Source organism: Podarcis raffonei, chromosome 9, assembly GCF_027172205.1.
Source record: "Podarcis raffonei isolate rPodRaf1 chromosome 9, rPodRaf1.pri, whole genome shotgun sequence".
Taxonomy (NCBI): Eukaryota; Metazoa; Chordata; class Lepidosauria; order Squamata; family Lacertidae; genus Podarcis; species Podarcis raffonei.
The window spans coordinates 40,323,413-40,350,287 of NC_070610.1; the positions used below are offsets into that span (position 1 = coordinate 40,323,413).

At 43.4% G+C, this 26,875-nt stretch overlaps 1 protein-coding gene across 8 annotated transcripts; it reads right to left on the reverse strand.

Annotated features, from left to right (window-relative positions):
* Positions 1-258: 258 nt before the first annotated feature.
* On the reverse strand, positions 259-13,199 carry NPY2R (neuropeptide Y receptor Y2). Of its 8 annotated transcripts, none has more exons than XM_053403056.1 (5): positions 12,991-13,199; positions 8,843-8,939; positions 6,349-6,449; positions 2,605-2,749; positions 259-1,519 (listed from the first exon to the last, which is right to left on the reverse strand). In XM_053403056.1, exon 5 carries the CDS (start codon positions 1,469-1,471, stop codon positions 308-310), a length of 1,164 nt encoding a protein of 387 aa, XP_053259031.1. In that variant the 5' UTR covers positions 1,472-1,519; positions 2,605-2,749; positions 6,349-6,449; positions 8,843-8,939; positions 12,991-13,199; the 3' UTR covers positions 259-307. The 8 variants fall into 8 exon arrangements, with proteins under 8 accessions (XP_053259031.1, XP_053259029.1, XP_053259027.1 ...); XM_053403054.1 differs by having other exon boundaries at positions 2,605-3,037; XM_053403052.1 differs by having other exon boundaries at positions 2,605-3,054.
* Between the last annotated feature and the right edge of the window lie 13,676 nt (positions 13,200-26,875).

Here is a 26,875-nt window from a genome sequence, read left to right on the forward strand (position 1 = left end):
GCAAATGCAAATTGGGTGAGGATTGGATCAGAGCCACAAGGGGAAATGGCTTAACCCTTTCTGCCTACATTGTTTTCCTACTCATGACTCCCTGCCCCACCATCTGCTATTTGCACTTTTGCTTTTCCTATCAGGGCAAATGCCAGCTGGGAGGAGCAATTTCCATCACGAAGATTGGACAGGGGGAAAATTAAATGGCTTTTCTCCCCTCTGCCCCTGGTCCCAATCCATATCGCCACCATACCTGTAAAAAGAGAGTGACGGGTATGTGTATGTGTATGCCCACTGCCACATCTAGTTTCACCCCCTAGACACTTGTAGGCTGTGAAAACGGGGGTCCATTGCAATGCTCCTCTTTGGCTTCCAGCTTTTTCTTGGCTTTCAGTGCAGGAGATACTTCTGGGTGGATGGAATCCAGCCGCTGTTCGCACCGGAAAGCAGTCAGGAAAGCCGTTCTGTAGTTGCTGTTCATCCAGCCATAGAGGAGCGGGTTGGCAAAAGTGGAGCACATAGCAATGACATGAAAGAGCGTGTAGATCAGTTTGTATTCCTGCAAATCCAACACATTGCTGTCGATATCGCTGACGAGTTGAAAGATGTGGAAGGGCAGCCAGCAGACCCCAAACACCACCACGACACACACCAGCATCTTGGTAGTTTTCCGACGCCTCTGGTGGTAATGGTCCCCCGCCGCCCCAGGACTGATGTGGTTCTTTAGCTTACTCCAGATACGGATATAGGCATAGGAGATGATGGCCAGAGGCAAGACATATTGGATCAGGAACATCAAGATGCTGTAGATGGTGCTGTAATTGACCAGCCCTTCCCTGGGCCAGGCCTCAGCGCAGACCACTATCTTGAAGTCCTGGTTGAGCTCAATGGAGAAATACTCCCGGAAGATAGCCAGAGGACTGGCCAAGATGGCACTGACAGCCCAGGCCACCCCAATGATCAAGAAGCTGATCCTCTTGGAGATTTTGCTCTCCAGGTGATACACAATGCAGCGGTGCCGGTCCAAGGCTATCACAGTCAACGTCACTATGGATACCTGAACGGCAAGGCCTTGGGCATACGGCACGAGGTGGCACAGCACAGGACCCAGCTTCCATTCTCCCAGCAATGTGTAAACTAACGTGAACGGCAGGCAGAGCGTGTTCACTAGCAGATCGGCCACGGCCAAGTTGGCAATGAAGAAGTTGGTCACCGTGCGCATGCTCTTGAACTTGATCACCACGTGAATCACCAAGGAGTTGCCCACTAACCCGAGCAAAATGATGACACAATAGGCACAGATGAGGACGATCTGCACCTCCACCAAATTGGTGCTATCCTTCAGATCTCGCTTGGGGTCAGCAAGCAGGTCATCGTAGGGATGCTCAAAGCCTGGTGGCAAGTTCAGCCTGGAGTAGAGGTCCGTTTTAGTTAGTCTGGTCCGGTTCTCCATAATTTTGGATCCTCCCATCAACCCCATGTTCTCTGTAGGTGTGATAAATTTCAACACACAAGCCGTATTCTTCCCCTACAAAGAATACCAAGATGATGGACATGTTAAAAAAAGGGCAAAGTCAGGAGGTTTACCCCAAGGTAGGGTGTTGGGTAAATGAATTGGACTGAGAGGTCCCTGGTTCAAATTGCACCTCAGCCCTGAATTCTTAGGGGCCCTAGGCAATCAAATATATCTCAGACTCAGTTGCTTCATCTTTAATATAGACATAATACACACATTCTCATCACACACAGCTTTCAGATACTATGACCTGTTGATCTGCAGAGAAGCAGTGGAGTGTTCCCATCACAATGTTATGTTATGAGGAGAGGTTCCTCTCTCACAAGCTGAGTGCTGTGGTGGTGAGAGAAACTGTTCTCTGCTGCATTTTTCTTCCTATCACAGCACTGTACTGGGAGCTGAGATTCCTCTTCTCCTAGGCTGGTCTTTTAAGCAACAGCCAGACACCACAAACAACAGAAAGCCAGCCAGCCCTTTCAATGGGCAATGATAAGCCACTGTTCTAGCATGCAAAGTAAAATGTAAACAAACCATTTGCTGCTCCCTCAAATCGTGTGTCAGCTTTGGCAGAAGCTGTCCTGTACATGTGATGATAATGTTAGGCCAGGCAGAAATATCCACAATAACTGGGAAGATGTTGTACAGTTCTAATTGGCAAACATTGGCTGGTACTGTATGTCAGCTCTCAGATCCTATCAAATGTTGAGTGTTACATGTCAGACATTATCAATGTGTCCTGACCTTCTACTGAAAATTAAATGTCAAATCCTATTTCAGAATGTGGAATATTTGCATAGGCAAAGAAATTTCAGGGAATATTCACCAATGACATTAATAAAGAAGAACTTCGAGGATGGGGGTGGAATCATTTCAGCTTCAGCACAAAGCATGTAGCAATGCTTTTAAATACCTCTAGACTGCTCTTCTGCCCTTCACAGCTAAGGATTTTGAACTGCATAAGGCAAAATTCATTGGAGAGGAACTCTAATGGATCATTCATGAAAACATACAAATAAAATTATAGGTCTCAGCTACACAACTCACTGAAAATCAATTTCATGAACCAGATATATACAGAACAGGGCAATGGCACTCACCTGACCTGCTGCCTGTATTGCTGCCGTTTACTTGGAAGTAGAGGGAAGGTGGCAGCTGAGAGGTCAGCGCAGTACGAACACATCAGTGGTGTCAATCCAGTGTTCTTGCCAGTACATTTCCACTGTGCCAACCTTTTTCCTCCACCTTCTGGTAAGCAGCAGTGACAGGAGGTCAGCTGAGTGGCTCATCAACTGATGCAGAAAGCTAAAGTCAGTCACCTCATGTGATTTCCCCACAAACAGAGCCAGTGTTTTGTGGTGGTTAAAGTGCCAGACTAGAACCAGCAAGACCAGGATTCTGGTCCCCACATGACAATGAAGCTGGCCGAGTGGCCTTGGGGCAGCCACAGTCTCTCAGCTTAGCCTACTTCACAGGGTTCTTGTGAGGATAAAATGAAGGTGGAGAGAGAACCACATTTGTCATCTTGAGCTCCTTGGAGGAAAGGTGGGCTATTATAGAAATAAAGACATATGTACACACATAGTACTCTTCATGCCCAGGAAATATACATAGGAAGCACTTCCCAGCTGCTACTGCTAGAATTTAGTTCATTTTTGTGACTCTCAGCATGCTGCTCATGATACTGATGATTTGAAAGTATCAGGAGAATTTTAGAAGCTACATGTCATAGACACCACACGTTTTCTTTTAAACTCTAGAAAAGAGTGACAGAGTGACTGAAAAAACAGGCACATCTACAACCATCTAAACAGAACTGAAACATGAAGTTCCCCCCGTCCCTTTAAAAGATCAGTGTAGCAAAGCAGCTAGCTTTCAGGAGTACAAGCTGTACCCTGCAATAAACAATAAGGGAACAGACAGCAAGGAGTTTTTCTATACAACATTGACTTTGAAATTAAATTTTTAAAAACACATTAAAAATAACCTGAGGTAATGTTTCTTTGGCAGTGGACTGCACTTGGAGTGGTATTTCGAGGAGAAGAAAACATTCCCCTCTTCTCTGCTGCAGAACCTTTCAAGGAACGATCAAAGAAAGGGGAAAAAACTTCTGCCTTTAGTTTATATATAAGCAGAGCAGTAAAGAGTGAACGAGTATTGCTAACCAATGCTAAAGTTGTCAAAACTCTTCAGTTTATTATCAACTTGAGAGAATAAGCTCAAGAGAGACATGAAAATGAGCAAGTGTGTAAAGCTAGACTCTTTGAGCCTGCAATCTTACTGACTTATCTGGGAGTAAATCCCACTGAATTCAATGGGACTTCCTTCCATGTAGGTATATTATAGGATTGCACTGACCATCTGCTTTAACACCCCTGTTTATGTGAACAAGATGTTATAAGTCTTCCTCATTACATGAGAACACATCCTGAACTCTGGGGATAGAATTCCTAAATCCAGGTTGTCACCATTGCAACACAAACAAGGGCATTTTAAAATTATTCCAAATAGAAAAGGTATTTTTTGGTTACCAATTTATCATATAGTTTTGTGTTGCGCAACCTAAGATACTTCCACAGAATCCATATGATGTCCTTATTAGCCTGTTGCTTTCTAGTGTTTTCTGGAAAATCCTTTGTCTTTTCCCCATTTTTTTTCCTGCGTGTCTAATCAATGGCAATTTTTGTGGGCAGCTTCAACCAGTTAAACCCTATTAAAGTTTTCAGGGTACCTATGCATTTAAATTAAATGCTTCCTCTTAGAAAGCTCAGTCCATCATATTGGTTCTTCTTAATCTGTGCTGGAGGAGGAAGAATGAATAAGATCCATTTTGCCCCTTGAATAACATCTCTACAATTACCCCAATGTCAGTTTCTCTTCTTGCTGGGTGTGTGAGAGAGATTTACGATTATTAATACAGTGGTACCTCGGGTTAAGTACTTAATTCGTTCCGGAGGTCTGTACTTAACCTGAAACTGTTCTTAATCTGAAGCACCACTTTAGCTAATGAGGCCTCCTGTTGCCGCCGCGCCGCAGGAGCCCAATTTCTGTTCTCATCCTGAAGCAAAGTTCTTAACCTGAAGCACTATTTCTAGGTTAGCAGAGTGTGTAAGCTGAAGCATATGTAACCTGAAGCGTATGTAACCCGAGGTACCACTGTAGTATAATTTTCATATGTGGCAAAATAATGATTTTTTTAAAAGTGATGTACTCACCCCCATATGCAAAAACTGTAAAGGGCATTCAGGCTGTTTTGGATAGAGAAGCTATTCAAGGGGCATATCAGAAACTATTCACCACTGATTCCCAGAGCATAGACCAGCAAAAAGCAAGAAAACAGACTGAACTTGCTAAGAGTATTTCCATGAGTTTTGGGTATGGAACTTACTTGTGAATAGACATCACATAAGGATCTTGGGCCAGGGGGAAGGGTACCACTGAATAACTTGGTGTGGTATTCAATATCACTTTCTGCAAACTGAGGAAAAACAGTGCCGTGGCACTTTGTGTGGAAGCCCCCACAGGGTGGAAACAGGGGAAGCCAGTTTGAAATGTGATTAATTACCTGGAGCAATTTACGAGGCTCCCACAACCATTCAGAAATATAGCCAAGTATGGAAAAGATACAGCCCTACCTACTATGAAGGAATGGTTGATAAAATTACCGGACTTAGCAGAGATGGCAAAATTAATGTGTTTAATTAGAGAAAAAACATTACTGACATTTATTAAGGATTGGAAACTTCTTGCGGGCTTTTCTGCTTGAATGAGAAAACGAACTTGTAATATCTGGATTAGAAGATTGAAAAAAATATTGGCTCATAGAAAATAGAATAGTTGGATGTTAATGAGTGAATACTATATGCAATGGGCAGAGAACCTTTTTATCTTTCCATGTTCTTTTCTTTCTCTTTGTCTTTTTACCTTTTTCTTTCTTTCTTCCTCCACTCACCACTTTTTTCTTCCTTTTCTTCCTATTCATTTTTAGATTAGATTTTTAAAGTATTTCTTTTATTCTGTTGTATAATAGAAAGATACTTTGTATTGGGTAAGACCTTTTGTGTAGAGTTTGATAAGTACCAATTAAAAATATATATTCTACCAAAGAAATGTAGGAAAGTATATATCCCCTTTCAGAAAACTGAATTTACCTTGTAGCTGCTGAACAGAAGTATAGAGGACACTTCTTTGTAATCAAACGTACCTAACAGAAAGTTGGAATCCTTTCCCACAGGCAGCAGCATAACTAGCCGCTCTGGTGCCTGGTGCGACTCGTGCGTCCTGCAGTCAGGGGTGGGGCGCGCTGCATGAAGCCTCTCTGCCACCTCCCCCTCAGCTGTAGGGCAGCGAAGGGAGAGGCGGAGGGCAAACACAAATCCCACACTGCTGTTTCAGGCAGCGCAGAGCCTGCAGGTGCCTGCCCAAGCTACCACATCACACACACATCCTCAGTGATGACACCCGGAGCGTCCGCACTGCACACACACACACACACACACACACACCTTCCTCCAGCAGTGCCCACAGAAGTGGGATAACCCTTTTTCTGCATCCCCTTGGGAGGTAATCTGTTTGAAGCTGCACACCAGCAGAGAGCAGAGCCAGAAACAAAAGTGGGGAGAATTTGAACCAAGGATGTGTGACAGGACAGCCCCTCCCCCTCTTGTTTTCTAACAGCCCTTTCATTCTCTCTCTCTCTCTCTCTCTCTCTCTCTCTCTCTCTCTCTCTGCCATCATCTTTCCCTCCATTTTCTCCCTCATTGCCACCCACATGAAATCAGACCGCAGGCTGTATGAAAGCAGGCTACGGGCCTCATTAGGTTCCCAAACCACACGTTGCCCACCTGCACTCTACTCTGCCGCAGAGTTGGCAATCCTCTGTTCAAGGCACGGCTGGTGGCAGCTGCTATCAACACCTGCAAACTGCATGTGGACGAGAGAAGACCTGAAACGAAGCAATAGAGCATGCTGACACTAATAATAAGCTGGCAAGCTAACAGTCTTTTCATCCTCATATTTCCACAAGGCAGCAAATATGCAAGGCGCACATTTGCCATGTTTCCAATCGCTACAGCCAGTGGCTTTATCGGATGGACATAGCCCTGCAGAGTGAAAAGGCAACCATCATGGTGGTACTATTGTTACCTGAACCTACTCTTTGTGTCAGATGAACATGCCTCAGGCATTATTTCCCCAGCTGCTCCTCTGTATGAAGGCAAGCCCTAGCCTGAGTCAATTAGAAGTTAATGAACCATTCTAGACCTATTGAAATTCTATATTGCCTTTCCCAATAGCAATGCATTTGTAGGCTACATTCTGTTAACTTATGTGCCCTGCTCCTTATGTTTACAATACGTGGGGAGCAAATGTATTATGGCTTGCAAAAAAATGGTGGTGCCACTCAGGATTGCTGTGCTGCAAAGCACAACTGCAGGTTTTTCTAGGGATGGCGGTGGAGTCCCAGTCACCAAAGGAATTTGTGACCATTCATTTCCTACACATCCTTAATAATGCATTGATTATCCTACTCTATGCCTTTAACCAGGGACAGCCTACAAAGCAATTTCATCTGCTGCCAAGGTCACACCAAATGTTAATGAAGTAAAAAAGGTTGCCTTTAGCTTTCCTCATTCAAAGAGATAAGGTGTTTAAAAACTTGTGTGTCAGAGGAATTTATTTATTTTAAGGTTTGTTTTATATGTAAGGCACAGACAATACCCAAGTGGCCACGTTTTATAATTGTGAAGCGGTAAATACTATATGCAGCTATGTGCTTCTTTTCTCCATTTTCTTTCTTTTTTAAACCCAAAAGCAAACTCAAGAAACAGGGGAATGGTGACCCTCCAGGCATTCCTGGACTACAACTCCCATCACCCCTGGGTTGGATTGGGGAGCCCACCAACATCTGGAGGGCACAGATTCCCCAACCTTGCTCAAGAGGCTTCAGGTTGCAGGAGAGGAATAGCTGCACAGTGGACTTCTTTTACTTATTCATTCATTTAAGGAACAAAACAACAAAAAAGCAATTTGCATTTCACCAGAAGTGGCTCATCAGTGGGGCAAAGCTGCTACACTAGCTTTCCAGCTGTTGGTTTGCTGGAGAGGTGATGCGGTGGAAGCTTGGCATGGTGCAAATGCATCAGCAGGAACACCAGATTGGCTGCATCAGTGTGTTTGCACTGTGCTGACCTTCCCACCACCTCACCCTCTCATTCTGAGAAAGGAACAGCAATGCACCTGCTGGGAAGCTAGCAGAGTGGCTCTCCCCACCCCTAATCAGCAAGTCTGCCTCTGCATTTCATCTTAAAAATATGAAAGCCCTATGCATTCCAGTTACTGAAAATCATATCTAGAGGACTTTATAAACCTTTCCCTTCTTGCTGTTTTTCTACTACCCAGAAGAAGAAGAAGAAGAAGAGGAAGAGGAGGAGGAGTTTGGATTTGATATCCCGCCTTTCACTCCCCTTCAGGAGTCTCAAAGTGGCTAACATTCTCCTTTCCCTTCCTCCCCCACAACAAACACTCTGTGAGGTGAGTGGGGCTGAGAGACTTCAGAGAAGTGTGACTGGCCCAAGGTCACCCAGCAGAAAACCCTGGTGTTTTCCAAACTGCCTAGGGAAATATATGGGTTCTCAAGAGTTTTCCCTTGCAAAGGGAGAAAAGGGGGAGGGCAGTTTGCGGGCTGGATGAGCAGGCAAGGAAGGAAATAGTTAAGCAGTCTCTCCCCTGCTCCAAATTACAGCCCAGACATGGGTTTTCATTTTTAAAATGATCAGAGGAAGGCTTGATTTGTGTGCCTCCTGTGTGTTGCTCACTCTGACCCTGTAAAGCTATTGTTGCTGGATGACACTGAACTTGTTATGAAACCTGATCACCTGTGAAGGGGGCAGGTTATAGAAAGAGCCCCTTTCTCCCTTTACTCAAAAACTATATGGAGAACAGAAGGGGCCCTAAGAATCCTGAAGCTGGCCACCTCTGCCTTGGAGTACATCTATGCAGCAACTTTAAAGAAGATCAGCATCTACCATGTGTCCAGCCCCCACTGTCTATATCTGGCCACAACTTCAGCCTCCTCTGATTCATCTCCTTGTCCATCCACACCACCTGTTACAGGAATGCCCTGTAACAGGTAATAAACATGGAAAGACTCATGCTTATTGGCTGTCAAGGGGGGGCAGGGAGGAAGCTCCCAGTTTCATCCCTCTTCCCACACTTCAGTTTCAGACACAATAGCCAGACTGGGAAACGTAGGCCATGGATGTCCCCTTAGAAACTTGTGGCTGAGGAATTTTTCATTCTCTTGCAAACAGCACTACCTCCCCAGCTGATCTGCATTACCTTTGCTGAGGCTTCTCAAGCTGTAAAGGTTACATCTCTGTGGTATGGATGGTGGCGGTCACAGGACTAGTAATAATATACTTTAAGTCAATCACACCTGTGGACAGGTGAAACAAAAGTATATCATGGTTGAAATGTAGATGCAAAACTATCTCCATGCACAAGTAAGGTAGGAAACTGGGTGACCAGAAATCACATTTGCCCACAAGGAATGAAGCCATTGCTAAAAGGTTGTTTTTGTGTCCCTTATGGAAAGGGTGGGGGGAACCTGAAACCTGATCCTAGCCATGTTTACTCAGAAGTTGGTCCTACTGAGGACTATTAAAGTAGAAGACAGTGTGCTGAAGTACATAATGGAGCAGACTTCAAACTTGTTGCATCTACTTCCCTCGCCTACAACCCAAGATCCACCAACAAGCTCCAAGTGTAAAAGATACAATATTGTCCTAGTTTGCAAATAACATGAAGCCAAACCATGGCCATCCATGAACGAATGAGTATTCAGGTAGCTACAGCCAAAGCTCATCTGAATCTGAGCTGGTGGTTTGTCTGGGCCACTATGAGTTGCTGTGGGTCACTCATTCACACTTAGATATGGCTTGACCTAACATTATGTGTGAAGTGGGCCAGTGAGAATTCAATAACAGGGTGCTTTTGAACCTTGGTATTTGTTTTCACTTCCAGAAATGAACTGAGGTTGCAGTCCTTTCACACAAAAGATAAACCCTGGTTAGGTTTCTTCATTTCAGCAGCCCCACTTAAGTGGAAAAAGTAATTTCGTTGTTACCATTGCTAAACAACTAGGAATCATGAATCCTTGCAGGTTCATTGCAAATCACTCAACTTACCTAGGTAAGAATAAGTCCCAGTAAACTCAATGGAGCTTACCCTTCAGCAGACATATACAGGGCTGCACTGCAAATAAGCATATAATTACAAAGTCTGCTAATAATGCATGTAGCATGCAGCTAAGATGCATAACATACAATTGAAAGAACCCTGCACTTACTCCCAATTAAGAAAAAAGCATGTTAAAATTTCTTTGACAAAAAATTACAGTACTTTAAAAAACTGTATTGAAAGGCTGCTTCATTTTTCTACAAAACTTCATCTTCCATATCTCTCTTTTCATCAAGCTTTTCATCCTCCTTTTGGCTAGAAAATGATCAGATAATGTTTTTTGGATCAGATAATGTTTTTTCTTCTCTTGACACCATCTTTTCTTTATATCCTTGTTAAAGTGCTCTGCTGAGTTTGCTTCATCCAAGGAAGTATTTTTTGGGTAGCAGCACCAGAGGGGAGGAAAAAATAAAGATACTTCAAGAATCCAACAACACAAGCAGAGGAGAAATTGCATTTGGTTAACAAATGCAGAAAATTGGAAACATCGAGGGTGTTTGATGGGGCTGTTACTAAGAATCCTACTGTATTGTATATAAAATCCTCATTATTTCTCTCTGCCTCTCTTTCTTTCACCTATTCTGAAGCACGCTGGTTTTCGCTAATGCTGGTTTTTTTACTCGAATGGGTGCACAAAAACATCTTGCAATCATGCTTCTCATAATCCATATTCCAGCACTGCTCTGCGGATTTTAGAACTCCTGCTGGACTCATTCTACAATGGCCTGGTTCACACATCACATTAAACAGGGAAGTGATGCCCTCCAAATGTTGCTTCATATGTCTGCTCCCATGATCCCTGACCACTAACAAAGCTGGCTGGGGCCGATGGAAGTTGGAGTCCAACAACAACTGCAGGACACTACATTGGCCACCCCTACATTTAGCATAACCTATGGTTTAATATTGTTACACGCCATCCCAATCTCTGAGCAGGAATCCAAGTACTTTCTCAGGGTTTGTGTTTCCTTTTGTAAAGGAGGCAAAGCGGAGACTGTGGCGTGTTTATGAAATATGGTTAAGACCACCTGAGCCTACTGTGAAGGGGTTCCCAGCGTTACACTCCAAGAGGGTCCTCTTGCTTCTCCCATAGGCACAGTGAACTTTGATCCAACAGAGAAATCAGCCATGCTCTCCGTCTGTTTTGCAGCCTGTCACAGTTTCTTGCCAGCACTTCACTGCCAAGTGCCATCCTAAAGCCTTTTGCCTTTTGCTAGTTACCTCTCTAGATGAAGGAGGGGCTCACATCCCTCTGCCTTTTGGCACAGAGTAACTACTTTGTTAATCACCCTGCCTCTTTTTGACTTGGCCATCATTAAGCTTTATACCCCTAACAACTCTCACTCAGCAAGCCATCATCAGGTTGGCCTGGCTTGTATTTCTAACATAAGCTGTTTGGTACAGTTTAACTCCCCAAAGCTTGATTAGTTCTCACTTTTATCAGACCCAGGAATTTACAAACTCGTAACAATATGAATGACCAGAGCATCCTTCAGTGAGAGGGTAAGAGTGGCCTCTTAACAATTTTATAGGCTCTGTAGTCCAGGTTAATAACAGGGACTCAGTCCCATGTTCTTTATTTTGAGGGACCAAACAAGGGTGTCCATTATCTCTGGTACTTTTTGTTCTGCCTTTTTTTTGATCCCCTCAACATTTTACTTCACAATAATGAATTGATTAACACAGAACTGGAAGAACTTGGGAGAACACCTGCAGCTTGTATTAGAAGACAGAAAATATGGATGGTTGCTTTGATGGAAAGCTGATTAAATGGGTAAAGGCTCTCAGGATGTTAATGACTATACTGAAATATGGCATCCATTTGCAACTTTCTCAGATGAAAATAATACAATCTGGCATCCACCACGTGCACATGATTGTTTAAGGAACAATGAACTCCACTGTTGAAACCATTTTGTCCTACTTGAGCGAGGAGGGGTAATTTGTTACTGCTGGGAAGAGATTTAATTTTGTATTTACTGAAATCCAATGAAACTTCCTATTTAAAAATCCAGCAGTTTAATGTGACATGCACACCAGGTCAATGTGTCCATTCCACATCTCAAATACACTCTAGCAAACCATCTTTACAAGTAAACTCATCTATAAACATATCTACAAACTCATCTATAAACATATTTGCTCAGAAGAGAATCCTGATGGTTTCCATGGGATCTGCTTTCACCCAACAGAAACTTAAAGTGACCTTCTAATGTAAAAGTTTGCAATGTGTTACTAACTTTCTTCCAATGAAGAGAAGCTGCTGGTTTGAATGAAATACAGAGCTGTTGAGAAAGGCAGGCGTTAAGGAAGGAAAGGCTACGATTTCGATGCTCCAAACAATCTGATCCGTTATTTATGCCATATGGCCTGCTTTCAAAAAAGCATTACTGCTAGCTGACATTATCCTGGGTTGAATTAAGTTTGATGCACAAAACACTTCCTTCCCCAGCCTTCAATAATAATGATAATAGCTGTTTAAAAATCCACCCAGCATTCTTGCAGAGCTGGCTGGTACGTTATTAATTGATAACCTTCTCCTATGGGATGTATACGGGGTGGAGCAGGGTAGAGTAGAGGTTGAACGCAACAAAGCACAACAAGAAATGCAGAGGGATGTGTAGCAATATGATTGCCAAAGACTTAAATACAGACGACTCCTGAATGCTTTGTTGCTGCAGTTCATAATTCAATTATTCCGGCCGGAGTTCAACAAATTTCCATAGGGTGACTGCGGAGTCTGTAGCTTGTGGCCGGCAGCCTGAGGTTCTTAGTGTCTAATTACCATCATCCCCATCCCCACTGTGACATTCAGAGGCTGCTACCACGGACCCAAGACACACGCATCTTCCCGCGTCAGTTTATGTCCTGTCACTCTGAATCCCCGTGCGCAGCAATGCTCAAGGGCTCGCTCATTAATTCGAAACGGAGGAGGACCAGAGAAGAGAATTGCCAGTGACCAGATGACCCTTTTCTCCCCGTGGAGATCGAGTCGCCAAAGCACGAGCGAGGCTCTCCTTTCGCCTCCCTGGGCAGCACCAGGACCTTTGCTTAGAAAGCAGGAGTGGAGGAGATGGGGGCAGAAGTGTCCAAGTTTTCCAGGCACTCCAGGCAGGGCGGGGACGGGTGCCTCGCCTGGATGGAGGAGGGAAGCCAGGAGTTGTCTTCCTCCAAGTACCCAAGGGGGGCTGTTCTTTTCCGCCTTCCTCCCTAGAGTGACCAGATACTTTTGTGGGGCTTTGACTTACCGATCTCCCGTGCCTTTGCTTCCCTTCTGGCCCCCCTCGCCGGGGCTTGACTCCTCTCCCCGCCTCAGTCCGACGCTCCGTCTCTGGCGCCCGAAGTTTGCAGCGGCTCTTCCATCTCCGGGACGAGGGAGGCGCCGGCGTGCTCACCTGCCGAAGCTCGCCCGGCCACTGAGCGGGCGCGGGCAGAGGACGCCGCGGAGAAGGAAAGCAGGCAGCGGGGGAGGGCACCAGGAGCCCCGCCCACTCGTGCCCGGCGGGGCGGGGCTTCGCTCGGAATCTCTTCGCAACGCCGGTGGGCATCCCGACGAGGAAACGAGCGCCTCTGAACATGTGCAGAGAGCCCCGCAGCTATGCCATGAATGGCGTCAGCCCCGGGGGGCGCCTCCCTCTTCGTAACTGAACCGGAGTGTGAAAAAAGGAAGAGAGAGGAGCACTTCGGTCCCGCAGCCCCGCGAGTGTGTCTGCTCAGAAGTAAGACCATTGAGTTCAGCAGCGTTTGCGCTCAGTGCCGAAGGGATTGCAGTCCGACGATGAGCCACAGGTTTATCGTCTCGGCTGAAAATCCATGAAGGGGAAGGTGATGGGGATGGGGGGGGCGGTTCAGATAGATTCAGATGGTTTATATCATGTCACAACAAGGTGGGTTTTCTGTGAATCCGAGTGGGTCTCTCGCGGTTAATGTCTAAAAGGACAAGCTCTCCAAGTGCTGTGGCGACCTAAACGACTTTCCATTTCGCTTTTCATTCAGGACTTCTAGGTGTCAGTGTTGTTGGTTTTTGAATAAAGAAACAGAACTTTATTGGACAATTAGTTCCGATTTAGCACCAGTAGCGGCCTAATCCGGAGAGTGATGCGGACCTCAGCCACATAATGCACCTTAGGCGAAAGCTGATCATTCTCATTTATGTTCGCGTTGGGGAGGATGCAGAATCCAGGGCAAGCGTTTACTTCAAACAGGATCAAGTGGGAAAGTTTGCTGTTGTTGCTTGTCCAGGACTGCACCACTTCTAAAAGCCTGGAAAATGTGTGCGTGTCTCTTAGTGCCCAACAACAACAACCTCATGTGTGCCTGGAAAACTAGCATGACATGAAGATGGCTAGGTTGAACACTGATGCTTTTCTACATGCAGGAAACCTCTTTTTTTTTTAAGGTGGGTGTATTCAAATATGCAACTGCAACAGAATCTGCTAAATGTGTGAACTGGTGCTTTATAAGGAAACCAGTAAGTGGGGTCTAATCCGGAGACCCTGCAACGATGGTCTGTGAAGGCTGCTATGAATCCATGATGCATCTGTCTTCCAGAGTAGTCCCATTAGGAGGAATGCAACTGATCCACAGTAAGTAGTTTGTGCGTGGCAGCCGAAAGAGTTATTGCAGCTGCTATTGAAGAAAATGAACCGGAAAGCAGCCTTATTTCTGCCTCCCAGACTCTTCTATATTTTTACATTTAAAGATGTTTGGGTTAATATCCCGTGAGACTCCAGAATTCTTCTGTAGTTATATAAGTCCACCACTTGCCAAATCAGTGTTGCTACTTGAACTTTATTCCTCTCCTTCAACTTGCCTGAGGAGTTGGGGGGTGGGGGGAAGCAGAGGTACTTACAAAAAGATGTGATAATACAGAATTGCAAAATGACATTTGAAGTTATTCTGGATCATGAGGACAGACCAATTGCCCTCCTCCACCCCCAATTTTTATTTTTATTTTTTTGCAAGAACAGGTAATTGTTCACACTTCAGCATGACATGGCTTGACTTTACAGCTGAGTGGGGATTTAAAACATGGTCTCTAGTCGCAGGAGTGGCTCACCAGGAACTGCTGCTTACCAGGAAGAGGAGTGAAGTGGTTTGAGTCTGAGGCGGTATAGACACATTGGTGCATGCACCAGGATGGTTCTGCTGGTATGTCTGCCTGGCCCCAACCTTGCTGTCATCTCATCCTGTTCCTCCCTCTCCTGGTAAGTGGCAGCGACCCCGCTTCTGGGAAGCTATGGCTGCTCACCACCCCACCAAACAAGCCACCCCTGTGCAGTTCAAGTCCACCACTCTAACCACTGCACCACACTGATTCATAATACAAAAAAAAAATTGCAGTTCCCACAGGCCTAAATTCTAATGGCCTTGTACTAGGGAGGCAAAAATAGTACATTTCCTAATTTCCTCCTAGGTGTAGTTTTCATGCACTCCCTGGCAAACTCCTGGAAATTTAGAGGGACTTCTGAAGAAGCTGTCTGGTGCAACGCATGATATTTTGAGCAAAGGTGTGGTAAGGAGAGAAGCAGAAGCCCTTGTCCAAGTCCTTGTGATTTTATCACAGCCAATGTGGTTCAAAAAAAAAACAGCCCTTCTTGGTTAATGAGCATTACCTTCTGACATTTCAGAAAGTCTTTGCAGGTGGACTTTTTTTGCATTTGAAAATAGCCAGCTGTAAGAGTGTTCAGCTGCCAGAGCCATGTAACTCTCATTCTAAAGGAACTACATTGATGCCCTGTTTGCTGCTGAACTCAATTCAGGGTGCTGGGGCTCACCTTTAAATCCCCAACAGGACAATTATGTGCACTAGAGACTGGTGTAATGCTAAGTTAAGCCGGAGTAAAACACACCATGCTCAAACACCAGTCTAGAACCAGCCTGAGCTTGGCAGAGGGAAAACAAGCCTTTCAAATAGTGTTTGCAATCCTTTTCCCCAGCTTAACTTGCACTGAGTTCCCAGGTGACATGAAAGAACTGAATGGGCTTAGGATCTAGTCTTTGTCCCCCTTTTTTCCATCTTGCCCCTGCCATGACCCCAGAATGGCTCTTTTCAGGTCTTACACCAGCTTAAGATCTTCCAGGCTCAGCTCAGCTGGAGATATGCTGCTGAGCTGAGGATGGGGAGTTAGTAAAAGGCAAAAGATTTATACGATCTTAAGAGAAACCAGAGTTACTTACACTGGTGTAGTCCAGCTGCACCGGTAACCTCCTGGCAGAGCCAAAGATCTAATGGATTCTAACCCTGTTTATACTGACTTATCTTCCTGTAGGATTGCTCACTAAATGATTTGGGGCCAAAATATCTTAAAAATAATATATACCTCCATACATCATGCATTCTTTTTGGCTCCAGCTTATAATCTTTGTACTAGCCCAGCATTCTAGATGTGGGTATATGTTGCTGATGAAATGATTCTATTCCTCTTCCATTTATTGTACAACTCATTTGTTTGCTTCGTAATGTCTTTGTAATTGTAAATGGCTTTGTTTGCTGTCTTGAAATCCACTATTGCACCAAGAGTATTTGATCATTGGAAAAATAAATAAACAAATTTAAATAAATACAAGTTCTGTATGTAGTATTAATAATATTAATTATTTCTCTTTGGGCACAATTTGTTCATCTGATCCTCCCCTCAAAGTTTTGAGCTGGCCCTGTTTAGAGAACAAATCACAACCCCTCGCTTCTTCAAATGACTTTTGAAAACAAGCATTAGTGAAAGTAAATAATTAGATGTGCTATTATGAGGGTGCCTCCTGTCTAAGTGAAAATAACCTTAGATCATATTACAGCAGCAGCTGCAGCCATGTGGCATATAGTGAAAACACAAACTGAATCTGCACTGATCACAGTTGCTACACTGATAGAAGAGGATACAAGAACGAAGTCAACACTGCTACTAAGGAGGCTCACTTCACATGATGTGCCATTATACATAGGGGAGTGAGAGGGAATGGCAGCTGGCAGTGAGCAGCCACCATTTCCTCAGAATGTGCCCTTGTGTATGATGCCACAAACCCAGGGGTTTGTCAGCAAAGTGCCCACCCACATATACCCACCAAGGCTTTCTCTCCATCGCCCCCCCCCCAAAAAAAATAGTCTTGAAAGACATGTTCTGTTGAAGCTAATACCCTTGGCTGTGGTGAGTATTTGTGATGCCCACAACAGTTTCTCTGGTTTGCAAGTGCGCCCAGAGGCAAGAAAAGGTTGGTGACCATTGTTCTGCATCATGAAGTAGTCCTGTCCCAGAGCAATGGGGGTGGGGTGGAAAAGAGTGTGGCAAGAGGTGTCCATTGTGATGAATGCCCATCTGGCCTTTTGAGCCAAAAGTTCTCCTCAGATAAGGTTACGCTCAGCTCCAAAAGATGGTTAATCCAGTCCCTTTATAAGCTGAGGCCTGCAAGGACTCTTCCCCCTCTCTCCTCTGTGGTAGGTTTTTCCCCCTTGCTCCCTTTCTTCTCTGATTTCCCCCCAGCTTCCTGTGAGATGAGTGATTACATGCTGTTGCCAAAGGCCACACAGAAGTAATAATCATTCTGCTAACTGCTGACGGCTTGTTATTGAGCATGATTAAACTGTGGTGACTGGCTTCTACTGCTGCTAGGTTAAAACGCCTGGTAAAAAAATGTGTCTGTAGAAACAGCACCAAGTTTTTGCCAAAAAACAAAATAAAAATGGGTCAGTGCCTTGATGCGTCACACCATCACAACTGCCAAGTTGAGCTGGAGGAGGGGAGGGGCACTGGCCCTCATCCTCTTTTCATGTGCAGCAATGTTCATTCCACCAATGTTGAATGGTAGGAGCTGGAAAAGCACAATTGGGTAAACGTGCTTTGAAGCCTAGTTTGGATGTGGAACCCTGATAACAAAGGATTCATCAACACAGGGAGGCTTCTAAGCATGCTTAGTTGAACACACAACTGGAGATGGGCAGGGACAAGGATGTCCGAGGCTGGGGCTGCACATGTGGCCCCTGAGCCCATACTGGCATTCCAGCTAGAGCCATATTCCGATCAGTTCCTTATGTTATTATAGAATTAAATTATGGGATACTGTCACATTTAAGCTTTGAGCATCATCCAGAAGGGGTAGTTCGGGACTGTAACTATCTTCTAGGTGGGATTCAACAGCACTGGGAAATTAAGGTTGTCTAGTTAAAGTGCATATGAGCTCTTTTGCAAATAAATTGGACCAGGATGGGCACTGCAAACAGTGTCAGTTATAGGATGTAATGTGGAAATTGGGGGACTTCCTTGTATGGCTATCAGCAACAGGTGATTAGAACAGCTGTTGGTACAGATTCAGCCTTGCCCCAAAATATCCTAGATATTATAATGACACTGCTGTGCTCAGGATACCATTTCTGATTTCAGAGCAAAGCTATCAACGTTTCCTGGCAGGGCCGGCCCTCCCATGTGGCAAGGTGAGGTGACTGCTTTGGGCAGCGGCATCCACAGGGGCAGCAAATCCGGCCTCCAAGGAATGCATTGCATGTAGATCTTCACTCCCCAGCTTGTTCCTGGCAGGGGGAGTACATGGGAAGCCATTTTGTGGTTTCCCTCAGGTGCCAAAATGTCTTAGGCCAGGCCAGTTTCCTGGTACATTATTAAATACTTGTCACTCTGTACTCATTACTTGGCTCAAATAATGTGTAAAGTTAGCCTTAGATAGTGGGAAAATTCATGCTAAGATTGACATGCAGCACACACGCTCACGTGCGTCCTCCAAGGAAGCAAAGAATAATCACTAAACATCCCTTTTTGAAGAGCTTTTGATTCTGAACAAATTGATTTTATTGCCTGTGTTTGAAGACTGAGATTAAATTTTGCATGGATTTCTCACACACTACAGCTGCAGCGTACTGGACTTTGTTTTTCATCACATTGCCCTCAGATTGTAGCTCTTTGTTTCTGTAAAAACTGTTTTAATCAAACATATCTTTCAGCTCTGAACTGAGGTTCCTCTCAGGCTATATAGCATCATTTTCTACATTGACACCACTGGATTCTTCTCTGTATGCTCACTCAAATCTTAATCACTCCATTTTATTTCAGGTGCTTTTAGACGCCAATGATTTAGCAGCACCAATCATTCCTGTTCTCTTTCAAGACGCAAGTAGAATAGCAACTCTGCTTCTATAGACTGCAGGAATCCAAATAACCTTCTGTAATCAGGTGGGCAGCCCCCTTTCCCTCACCACAAATGATAGAAGTGGGGACATTTTTATTGGGACTACTGTGTGTGGTGAAAGGATTAAAAACTTTCCCTCTTGTTGCACTCCCAATTATGATTCTTCCCCCGGGAAGGGGAGAAAATAAATGATATAAAGACAATGTTATTTGAAAAGTGGAAGGTTAAGTGATACCCAAATAGGCAAGATGAACCACAGAGAAAGAAATGGGTACAGTAATCTATATAAGCTGTGCTAACAACCTACTAAACAGTTGTGCAATGACAATGGGGTAGCTACACCTGGGAAAATTGCACAGCTATTGCATTGATTTTAGAAATGATCAGATTTTCTGATTTCATGGTGCAGAGGAGGAACTTCAACAGACTGGATTAATTAATTAATTAATTAATTAAATTAATTAATTAGATTTCTATACTGCCCTTCATCCAAAGAATGGTTTACAATATAGAAACACAAAAATACATACCATAATAATGAACAAAAACAATACCTCCATACACAGTTTAAAAGGTCACAGATTGTTTTAATTAGCCAAAGGCCTGGGAGAAGAGGAATGTTTTTGCCTGGTGCCTAAAGAGATGTAATGAAGGCACCAGGTGAGCCTCCCTAGGGAGAGTATTTCAGAAGCCACTGCAGAAAAAGTCAGTTCTCATGTTGCCACCCTCCAGACCTCTCATGGTGGAGGCACATGAAGAAGAGCCTCAGATGATGATCACAGAGTCCAGCTCAGTTCCTATGGGAAGAGATATACTTGAGGTAGAAGATGGCACGAGAATTTATTCATGTCATTGTGCAGATGCCTCCTTAAAAGTGAGTGAACAAAGTGTGGCTTTCCCATAGTAAATACTCAGTGTGGAAGCATCCTTCATCATATTCTCTATTGGGTAAACAATTGCAACACATTTTCTCTAAATTTAGGTTAATCTCCATCTTCAAAGCACAGTGGTCACTGGATAAGACACTTCTCAGTTCTTTTGGAGTCAGTGTCCCTTTTGTAAACCATGAGAATTGTGCTGCTTTAATATTCCTATTCTTGTTTTTGCTCTGGGAATTCGTCTTTCCCTTCCTACATCCATTTTCACTCTGGTACTGGTTAGTGACACATGACAACACACTGTCTAAAAATGGGTCTGATTTTTTTCTCCACATCTGAACTCCACTGAGTATCAGGTGATTGAAAATATAATCTTGCCTGCATGCCTGTCAGTACCTTTATGGTGCCTGCAAAAAGTCTCCGTAAATATTCCCTTAAAAATCCATAATGCACAAGAAACTGTTTTCTTTTTTAAAAAAAAAAATATTTATTAAGATTTTCGAATTTAATACAATACAAAAAAACATAAAGTCAAAAAGAAAAAAAAAGAAAAACAAAAAGCAGAAAAAATTAAAAACACATAAAGTTCACAAAATCTATTTTTCAATAACATATTTCCCTGACCTCCTCATACCCCCCTTTCTTGTATTCCAATTCAAATTGTTAATTCAGCAAATCCTTAGCCATAATTTTAAACCTATTTCTATGCTTAATTTAACATATTATTATTTTACTTTTTCTCTTTCATTCATTTCCTCAATTTATTTTTGCTAACCTTATTTTCCTTTAATTTAGTCCGTTTTAAAACAAACCAATTTTACCTTATCCAAACTTCAACATCAACACTTGTACCTCAATACACATTCTTAAAACATTCTTTCTAAAGTCGACCCAGGTTCCCTTCCACGAATTTCCCAAATTTCATACCCATTACCAAAACAAAATGAGAGTAAAAACACATTATAATTATGTACCCTTTGGATTCCCAAGGCCCACACCCCCCTTTCCCGGTTTCAGTCCCCCACAAATATCCACCAGTCTTAATCTAGTATTAGCCTGGAGACCTCACATCCGAGGCTCTTAATTCTCTCTCAATTACTCTCTGCTGGTTTTTCTGATAGTCCTTAAAATTAAACACCAAATCTCGGAAACGCTCTGGCCCTTCAGGATCCATATTTCTTCCAACCAGTCCTCCATACTTAAAGGTGGGGCCCAAATCTTGTTTCTTACTCCTTTCAAAACCAAATGTCCCCAAGGCTCCAACCTCCACCTTAAGCAAATTTGTAATCCTTAGGTCTTCAGATCTCCACATAAGGAGATCTCTCCTTTTTTCCGTCTCCAATTCAGGCCAGATTTTCCACATCAAGTTCTTATTTTCCTTCATTGCCATCATGTCAAACCTCAAGTCCTCTTTCATCATCTGCAGAATTACAGTTCCTTTTCTTCAGGGACAACATATGTCTCCTTCTCCAAGTACTCAATGTTGTCAAGTTTCTCTTTCTGTTCAGTTGGATAAACTTCCTGATTCAAATCCTTATCAGGTTCCATGATATTGTTTACAGTTGAGTCCAGAGTTGTAACATTTATAGCCAAAACATCAATTTGGCCTTGTAACTTTCCCAAGAGAACAAAGACTCTGTCCAATTCAGCCTGAACTCTCCCTCCTCCAGCCATTCTTGTAATGTCCCAAAACCCCCTCTAGAGGGATTTTGGTTTCTTAATGTTCATTCCAGTTCAAATCCAAAAATCCAGTTAGTTTGTAACTGTTCTTCCTTGTTTTCAACAAATTGTAACAAAAATTGTAACAGATATAACCAGCAGAAGCAGCAGAAACAAAGTTCTCTTTTTCTGTCTTGACAGCTAATTTGACAGCTGTCAAGCTCTTTAGTACCTCATCAACAGGCTCTCTCGCGGAACACTCCCGGGTCCGGGAGGGTGACACTTCAGCTCCCAAAATTAGCTCTTTTATCCTCCAGCAAGATTTCTTATACTGCCAAACCGTGAAATTAAAGTCTTTTACCAAAGAAGGAAAAAAGAGGTTCTCTCGACCTTAGTTAGCAGGTCTTTGCTTTAACTTGTTTACAAGACGGGGAGGCAGACTTCCTTTTTACACCTTCCCCAATCGTGCCTAATTCTTAAAAAAAAAAAAATCTTTACGATACCAATTTCCGTAGTACTCACGGGTTGTTACTTTTAGAGTCCAATTGTTCCAAAGAAGAAGTCAGCGCTCTCCGACCATGGCAATGCGGCTTCACTCTGCAGGAGAAGCAGTCGACTCTCAGCACTGCGCCGCTCACCCCGTCCCCCGTTCCGAAGCCTTTAAAAAGGCTCTTCACAGGTCGGGGGGGCGCAAATGGTGCCCGCCGAGTCACCAGGTTCACAGGCTTCACCGCCTGTGATTTTTAAGGGTCCCCGCGTCATCGCAGCGGCCAGACCCAATCCTACAGAGCCGATTCCCTCCGGAGCTCAGATGGAATCCGCCATTAGTCGATGGCGCTAACCCGGAAGTCCACAAGAAACTGTTTTCCCCGCTCAGTTACAGTTTACACTCAGTGTCTCATACATTGGGTATGGCTCCCTTAAAGATGCTCATTTTTCATTGGATGCCAGGATTGGATGCCCCCATCTCACATAGAAGAGGTTGGGCAGTGGCTGTTGTAGGTGCCTTTTGTCCCATTTATGGGTCTGTTGATGGGAGGGGCCACACACACACCATTTTGTTGTCCTGCCTCTTATTTTGCTCTTTCAGATGTGGCAACCATTATGCCATGCTGACATGGCAGCCATTTTGTGTTACAGTGCACCCTTCACTGCAGCCATTTTGTGACTGGCAGCTAGAACACTATCTCAAAATTTCATATGTGTCCATTGGCCCCCAAAGTTTGGTCACACATGTAGTACCAGATTTGTTTTATACTGATTTAAAACTTCATGGCTTCTCCTAAAGAATTCTGTAGTTTGGCAAAGCTACTGACAATACAGCTAGCAATCTTTAGCCCTTACAGAAATTCATTTCCCAGAGTCCGCTGGGGGAACAGGAATAGCCAGCCTAAATCTATGGTATGGGTAGACCCAAAATTCCAGTAGTGTGGTGTCCCTTTAATTGTCTCTGCACATAAATTCATTCACTAATAATTAGAGAGCAGCAAAATGACTGCTGTAAGTAGAAATTGCACATAAATGATTATGCCTTCCATCTTTGTTTATAGATCAATATTGTTCCATCCCCGTTGTGCCAATTTGGTTTTCAAACACTGTTTTTGCTGTGGAAGGAATAAATGTATGGCAACAGGCTTCTTTATAATTCTTGCTCATTTGCTAGCAAATCAGCCTTGCAAAATGAAATTGTTCTTTATGTGAAAATCAATTGCTTAATTGAATATACTTGCCAAAAGAAATAAAAAGGAAAGTGCCCTGGTGTGCTGCTTTAATACTTATGCCTACAAATCCTGCTCATGGCTGCATGCATTATAAAAAGAGCATTTATCTTCTATGTCTTGTCCATAATCTCATACAGTGGGATCTTAATAAGAATCTTTACTAAGAATTCAGAGGGGATAGGTCACCAGTTTAATGAAAGTTAAGCATCTTAGTCAATTAGTCTCTTTGATAACCAAATGCATTCTTTTATAGGTATGTGCAACTTTAGCGTAATGGGTGATAAGGTAAGCATTATTTTGGACTATTCAGCGAAACAAAACATAATGTCATTCAGTAAAAGGCCTATATACATTTCTTCAGACATCTCTTTTCATCAGTTTTCTTACCCGCATAATAAGTTATGATGTATTTGGAACAGCTAGTACTAAAAAAAGAAAAAGGAGGAAAAAGCATATTCCATCAGAGAAACTCAATCGGTTCCTTAAATGAATTGGGCATATGCATTCTGGAAGATCAATGAACATGGACCAGCAGTGCCTAGATGGAAGATCACTGGGATACACATAGAAGCTGCTCTGAACTTTCTAAAAAGAAGAGTTGGGTGTATAAGGATGGTGGGTATCATTTCAAAATGGCTTTGAATAATGAGCCCCATTTGAGTGTGTTAAGACTCAGCTAGACTTCAGTTCATGAAAGAAAAGGGAGGAGGCCCTTAATGAAATCGGCAGGGGGGCCCAACCCCCCCCCTCATTTTAGCCAAATGATGGGCCTCCACTATAGCAGTAGATAAAGGAGCTGTCACAAAATGTAAGTGGACTGGTCTACCGGCAATTTGAAAATATTGGCTCTACCAGCAGAATTATATGTTACACTCCACACAACATTGCTATGCAAAACATAGTCACATTGTGACATTATCTCATTGTATGTTGACCCACCACACACACTGGCTGTTGCTGGCAAGAGTCAGAAACACACAGCATCCTCACACTGGTGTATGAGGTCAAGTGAAGCTACAATGTTATGGGGAAGCAGCCCCAGAGGGAATGTATTGTTGCAGGTTTGTGGGGTCAGCCTGCATGATACCCTGAGCCCCTCCGAATTCTTGGGTTCCTGTATCTTTTGGGGAAGAAGGTATGAGAGCAAGCTTGGCAAACCAGTTCCTTTTTTAGGAAATGGTTGAGGCTGGCTAGTTACGCACCATGATTAGCATAACCAAAGGAGTTGCTCTGTGCCATGGGGGAAATGGCTGGGCCTTTCCCCTTCCCATTGGGCTGGTAGATAGAAGAACAATAGGCAAGCAGTTTTGGGTGAACTGAGCACAAAGCAGGCTGGGAAGCTGGAGATACAGAGCCATGCTTGACTTGTGCTGGAATCCAAGGCTATGACTAAGGGAGAAGCAGGATCTGTTGTTGGGGGGTTAATGCTGTGAGCTGCTTCATCTTATGCTCAGGTTGTATAGATGTGTAAATAAAACCATATATCCTAACAACACCACAGTTTCCACTGACCTTCATTCCAAGAAAACCGAATCCTGGGTAAATGCCTGGAACCTCTTGAATCTCTCACTGCTCAGAGATTGAGGTGGTATGTAACTGTATCATGTTGCTCTGGCCTTTATGTTTCTTCTGTTGTCAACCAGTGGGGAATCTCTTTTGCAGCATTGCAAATGTTTCACGTTTTCCTGCTTAAAGCTCATGCCAGGAGGCACTGCCTAATCGCTTTAAGATATGAGGATGCTGTAAACTCCCAGAACAATTCATGGAGTACAGCTGGGCAACTGTCCAAGACACCGACCATTTAAGAAGCCACGACAAAGGACGCCACAGGGGCAAGCACACAGCCCTGGCCGGTGTGCCGTCAACGGCTGAAAGATAGGGCAAGCATGCTTTCTGCATTGATTCAAACAGAAATACAATTCTGAGTCCAGCAGGGTGAAGAGAAAAGACAGTCTCTAGAGATCATGATGCAATTACTGTACCAGAAGAGATCAGCTGTGGCTTTTTCTTCAGTGCACACAATGCACTAAATTGCCTCCTTCAGAGCAAAGTACACAGTAAAATAAATAAATAAAACCTAATAGATGCTCTGGAGCTCTGCATTGATACAGGTACCCAAATAGAATGTGCAGGTTTCGTCTTTGCCTGCCCACACAGACAATGCTGGAATATCTCATAGCCACCCACTGTTGACCGTGGAAGGGAGAGAGCAAAAGAGACAGGCTGGCTCATTAGCTCAACAGCTGAACGGTTGTCAGTGATGTGGATTTTCCAGGAAAGGTTGAGAATCAAAACATTTAGCACCAGCTGCCCATGAAATTCATGTCACATATGGATAAAATGGATTGTTTCAAGAAGTGGCAGAGAGATATCTCTAGATTTGTCTGGCAGGGCAAGAAGCCTCAAATAAAATTTAAGATATTAACTGATGCTAAAGAAAGAGGTGGATTTGCCCTGCCAGACTTTAAACTTTACTATGAATCAGCCGCTTTTTGCTGGCTGAGAGAATGGCTGCTTCTTGAAAACACTGATGTGCTGGACCTAGAAGGTTTTAACAATGTATTTGGGTGGCATGCATATTTGTGGTATGATAAGGTCAAAGCACATAAAGCGTTTAAAAACCATATTGTCAGAAAAGCACTGTTTAATGTCTGGATAAGATATAAGGACTTGCTTGAAAATAAAACCCCAAGGTGGTTGTCACCAATGGAAGCGAAGGCTCAGAAAAAGCTCAATATGGAGGCCAAATGGCCGAAATATTGGGAAATTTTGGAATAAGAGGGAGATAGATTAAAACTGCAGAGTTTTGAAAAAACTAAAAAATAGAGTGCGAGACTGGCTCCATTATTATCAAATAATGGAGGCGTAAAATTTGGACAAAAAAATTGGCTTCCAGGTGGAAAAATCAAAATTGGAAACAGAACTGTTAGATCCCAAAACTAAGAACTTGTCAAGAATGTATAACTTGCTGTTGAAATGGAACACTCAGGATGAAACGGTGAAATCAACTATGATTAAATGGGCACAAGAAGTAGGACATAATATTATGATGGCTGACTGGGAACAGTTATGGACCACAGGTATAAAGTTCACGGCATGTGATGCCTTAAGAGAGAATATAATGAAAATGATTTACAGGTGGTACATGACACCAGTCAAGCTTGCAAAAATTTATCACTTGCCCGATAATAAATGTTGGAAATGTAAAGAAACTGAAGGTCCATTCTTTCACCTTTGGTGGACGTGCCCAAGGATTAAGACATTCTGGGAGATGATTTATAATGAAATGAAAAAGGTATTTAAATATACCTTCCTGAAGAAACCAGAGGCCTTTCTCCTGGGCATGGTCGGCCAATTGGTGCCAAAGAAGGATAGAACTTTCTTTATGTATGCCACAACAGCAGCAAGAATACTTATTGCAAAGTACTGGAAGACACAAGATTTACCCACCCGGGAAGAATGGCAGATGAAGGTGATGGACTACATGGAACTGGCGGAAATGACTGGCAGAATCCGAGACCAGGGAGAAGAGTTGGTGGAAGAAGATTGGAAGAAATTTAAAGTTTATTTACAGAAACATTGTAAAATTAAGGAATGTTAGAAGGATGTTGGAATGAAGTTACGTGGTTTTAGCAGAAATGTTATAAAGGATTAAGAAAAAACAGATTGTTAATTGGTGAAACGAGGGAAAGCAAATTTACATTATATTAAGATAAATTATAGGACAAAAACTGGGAAAGATG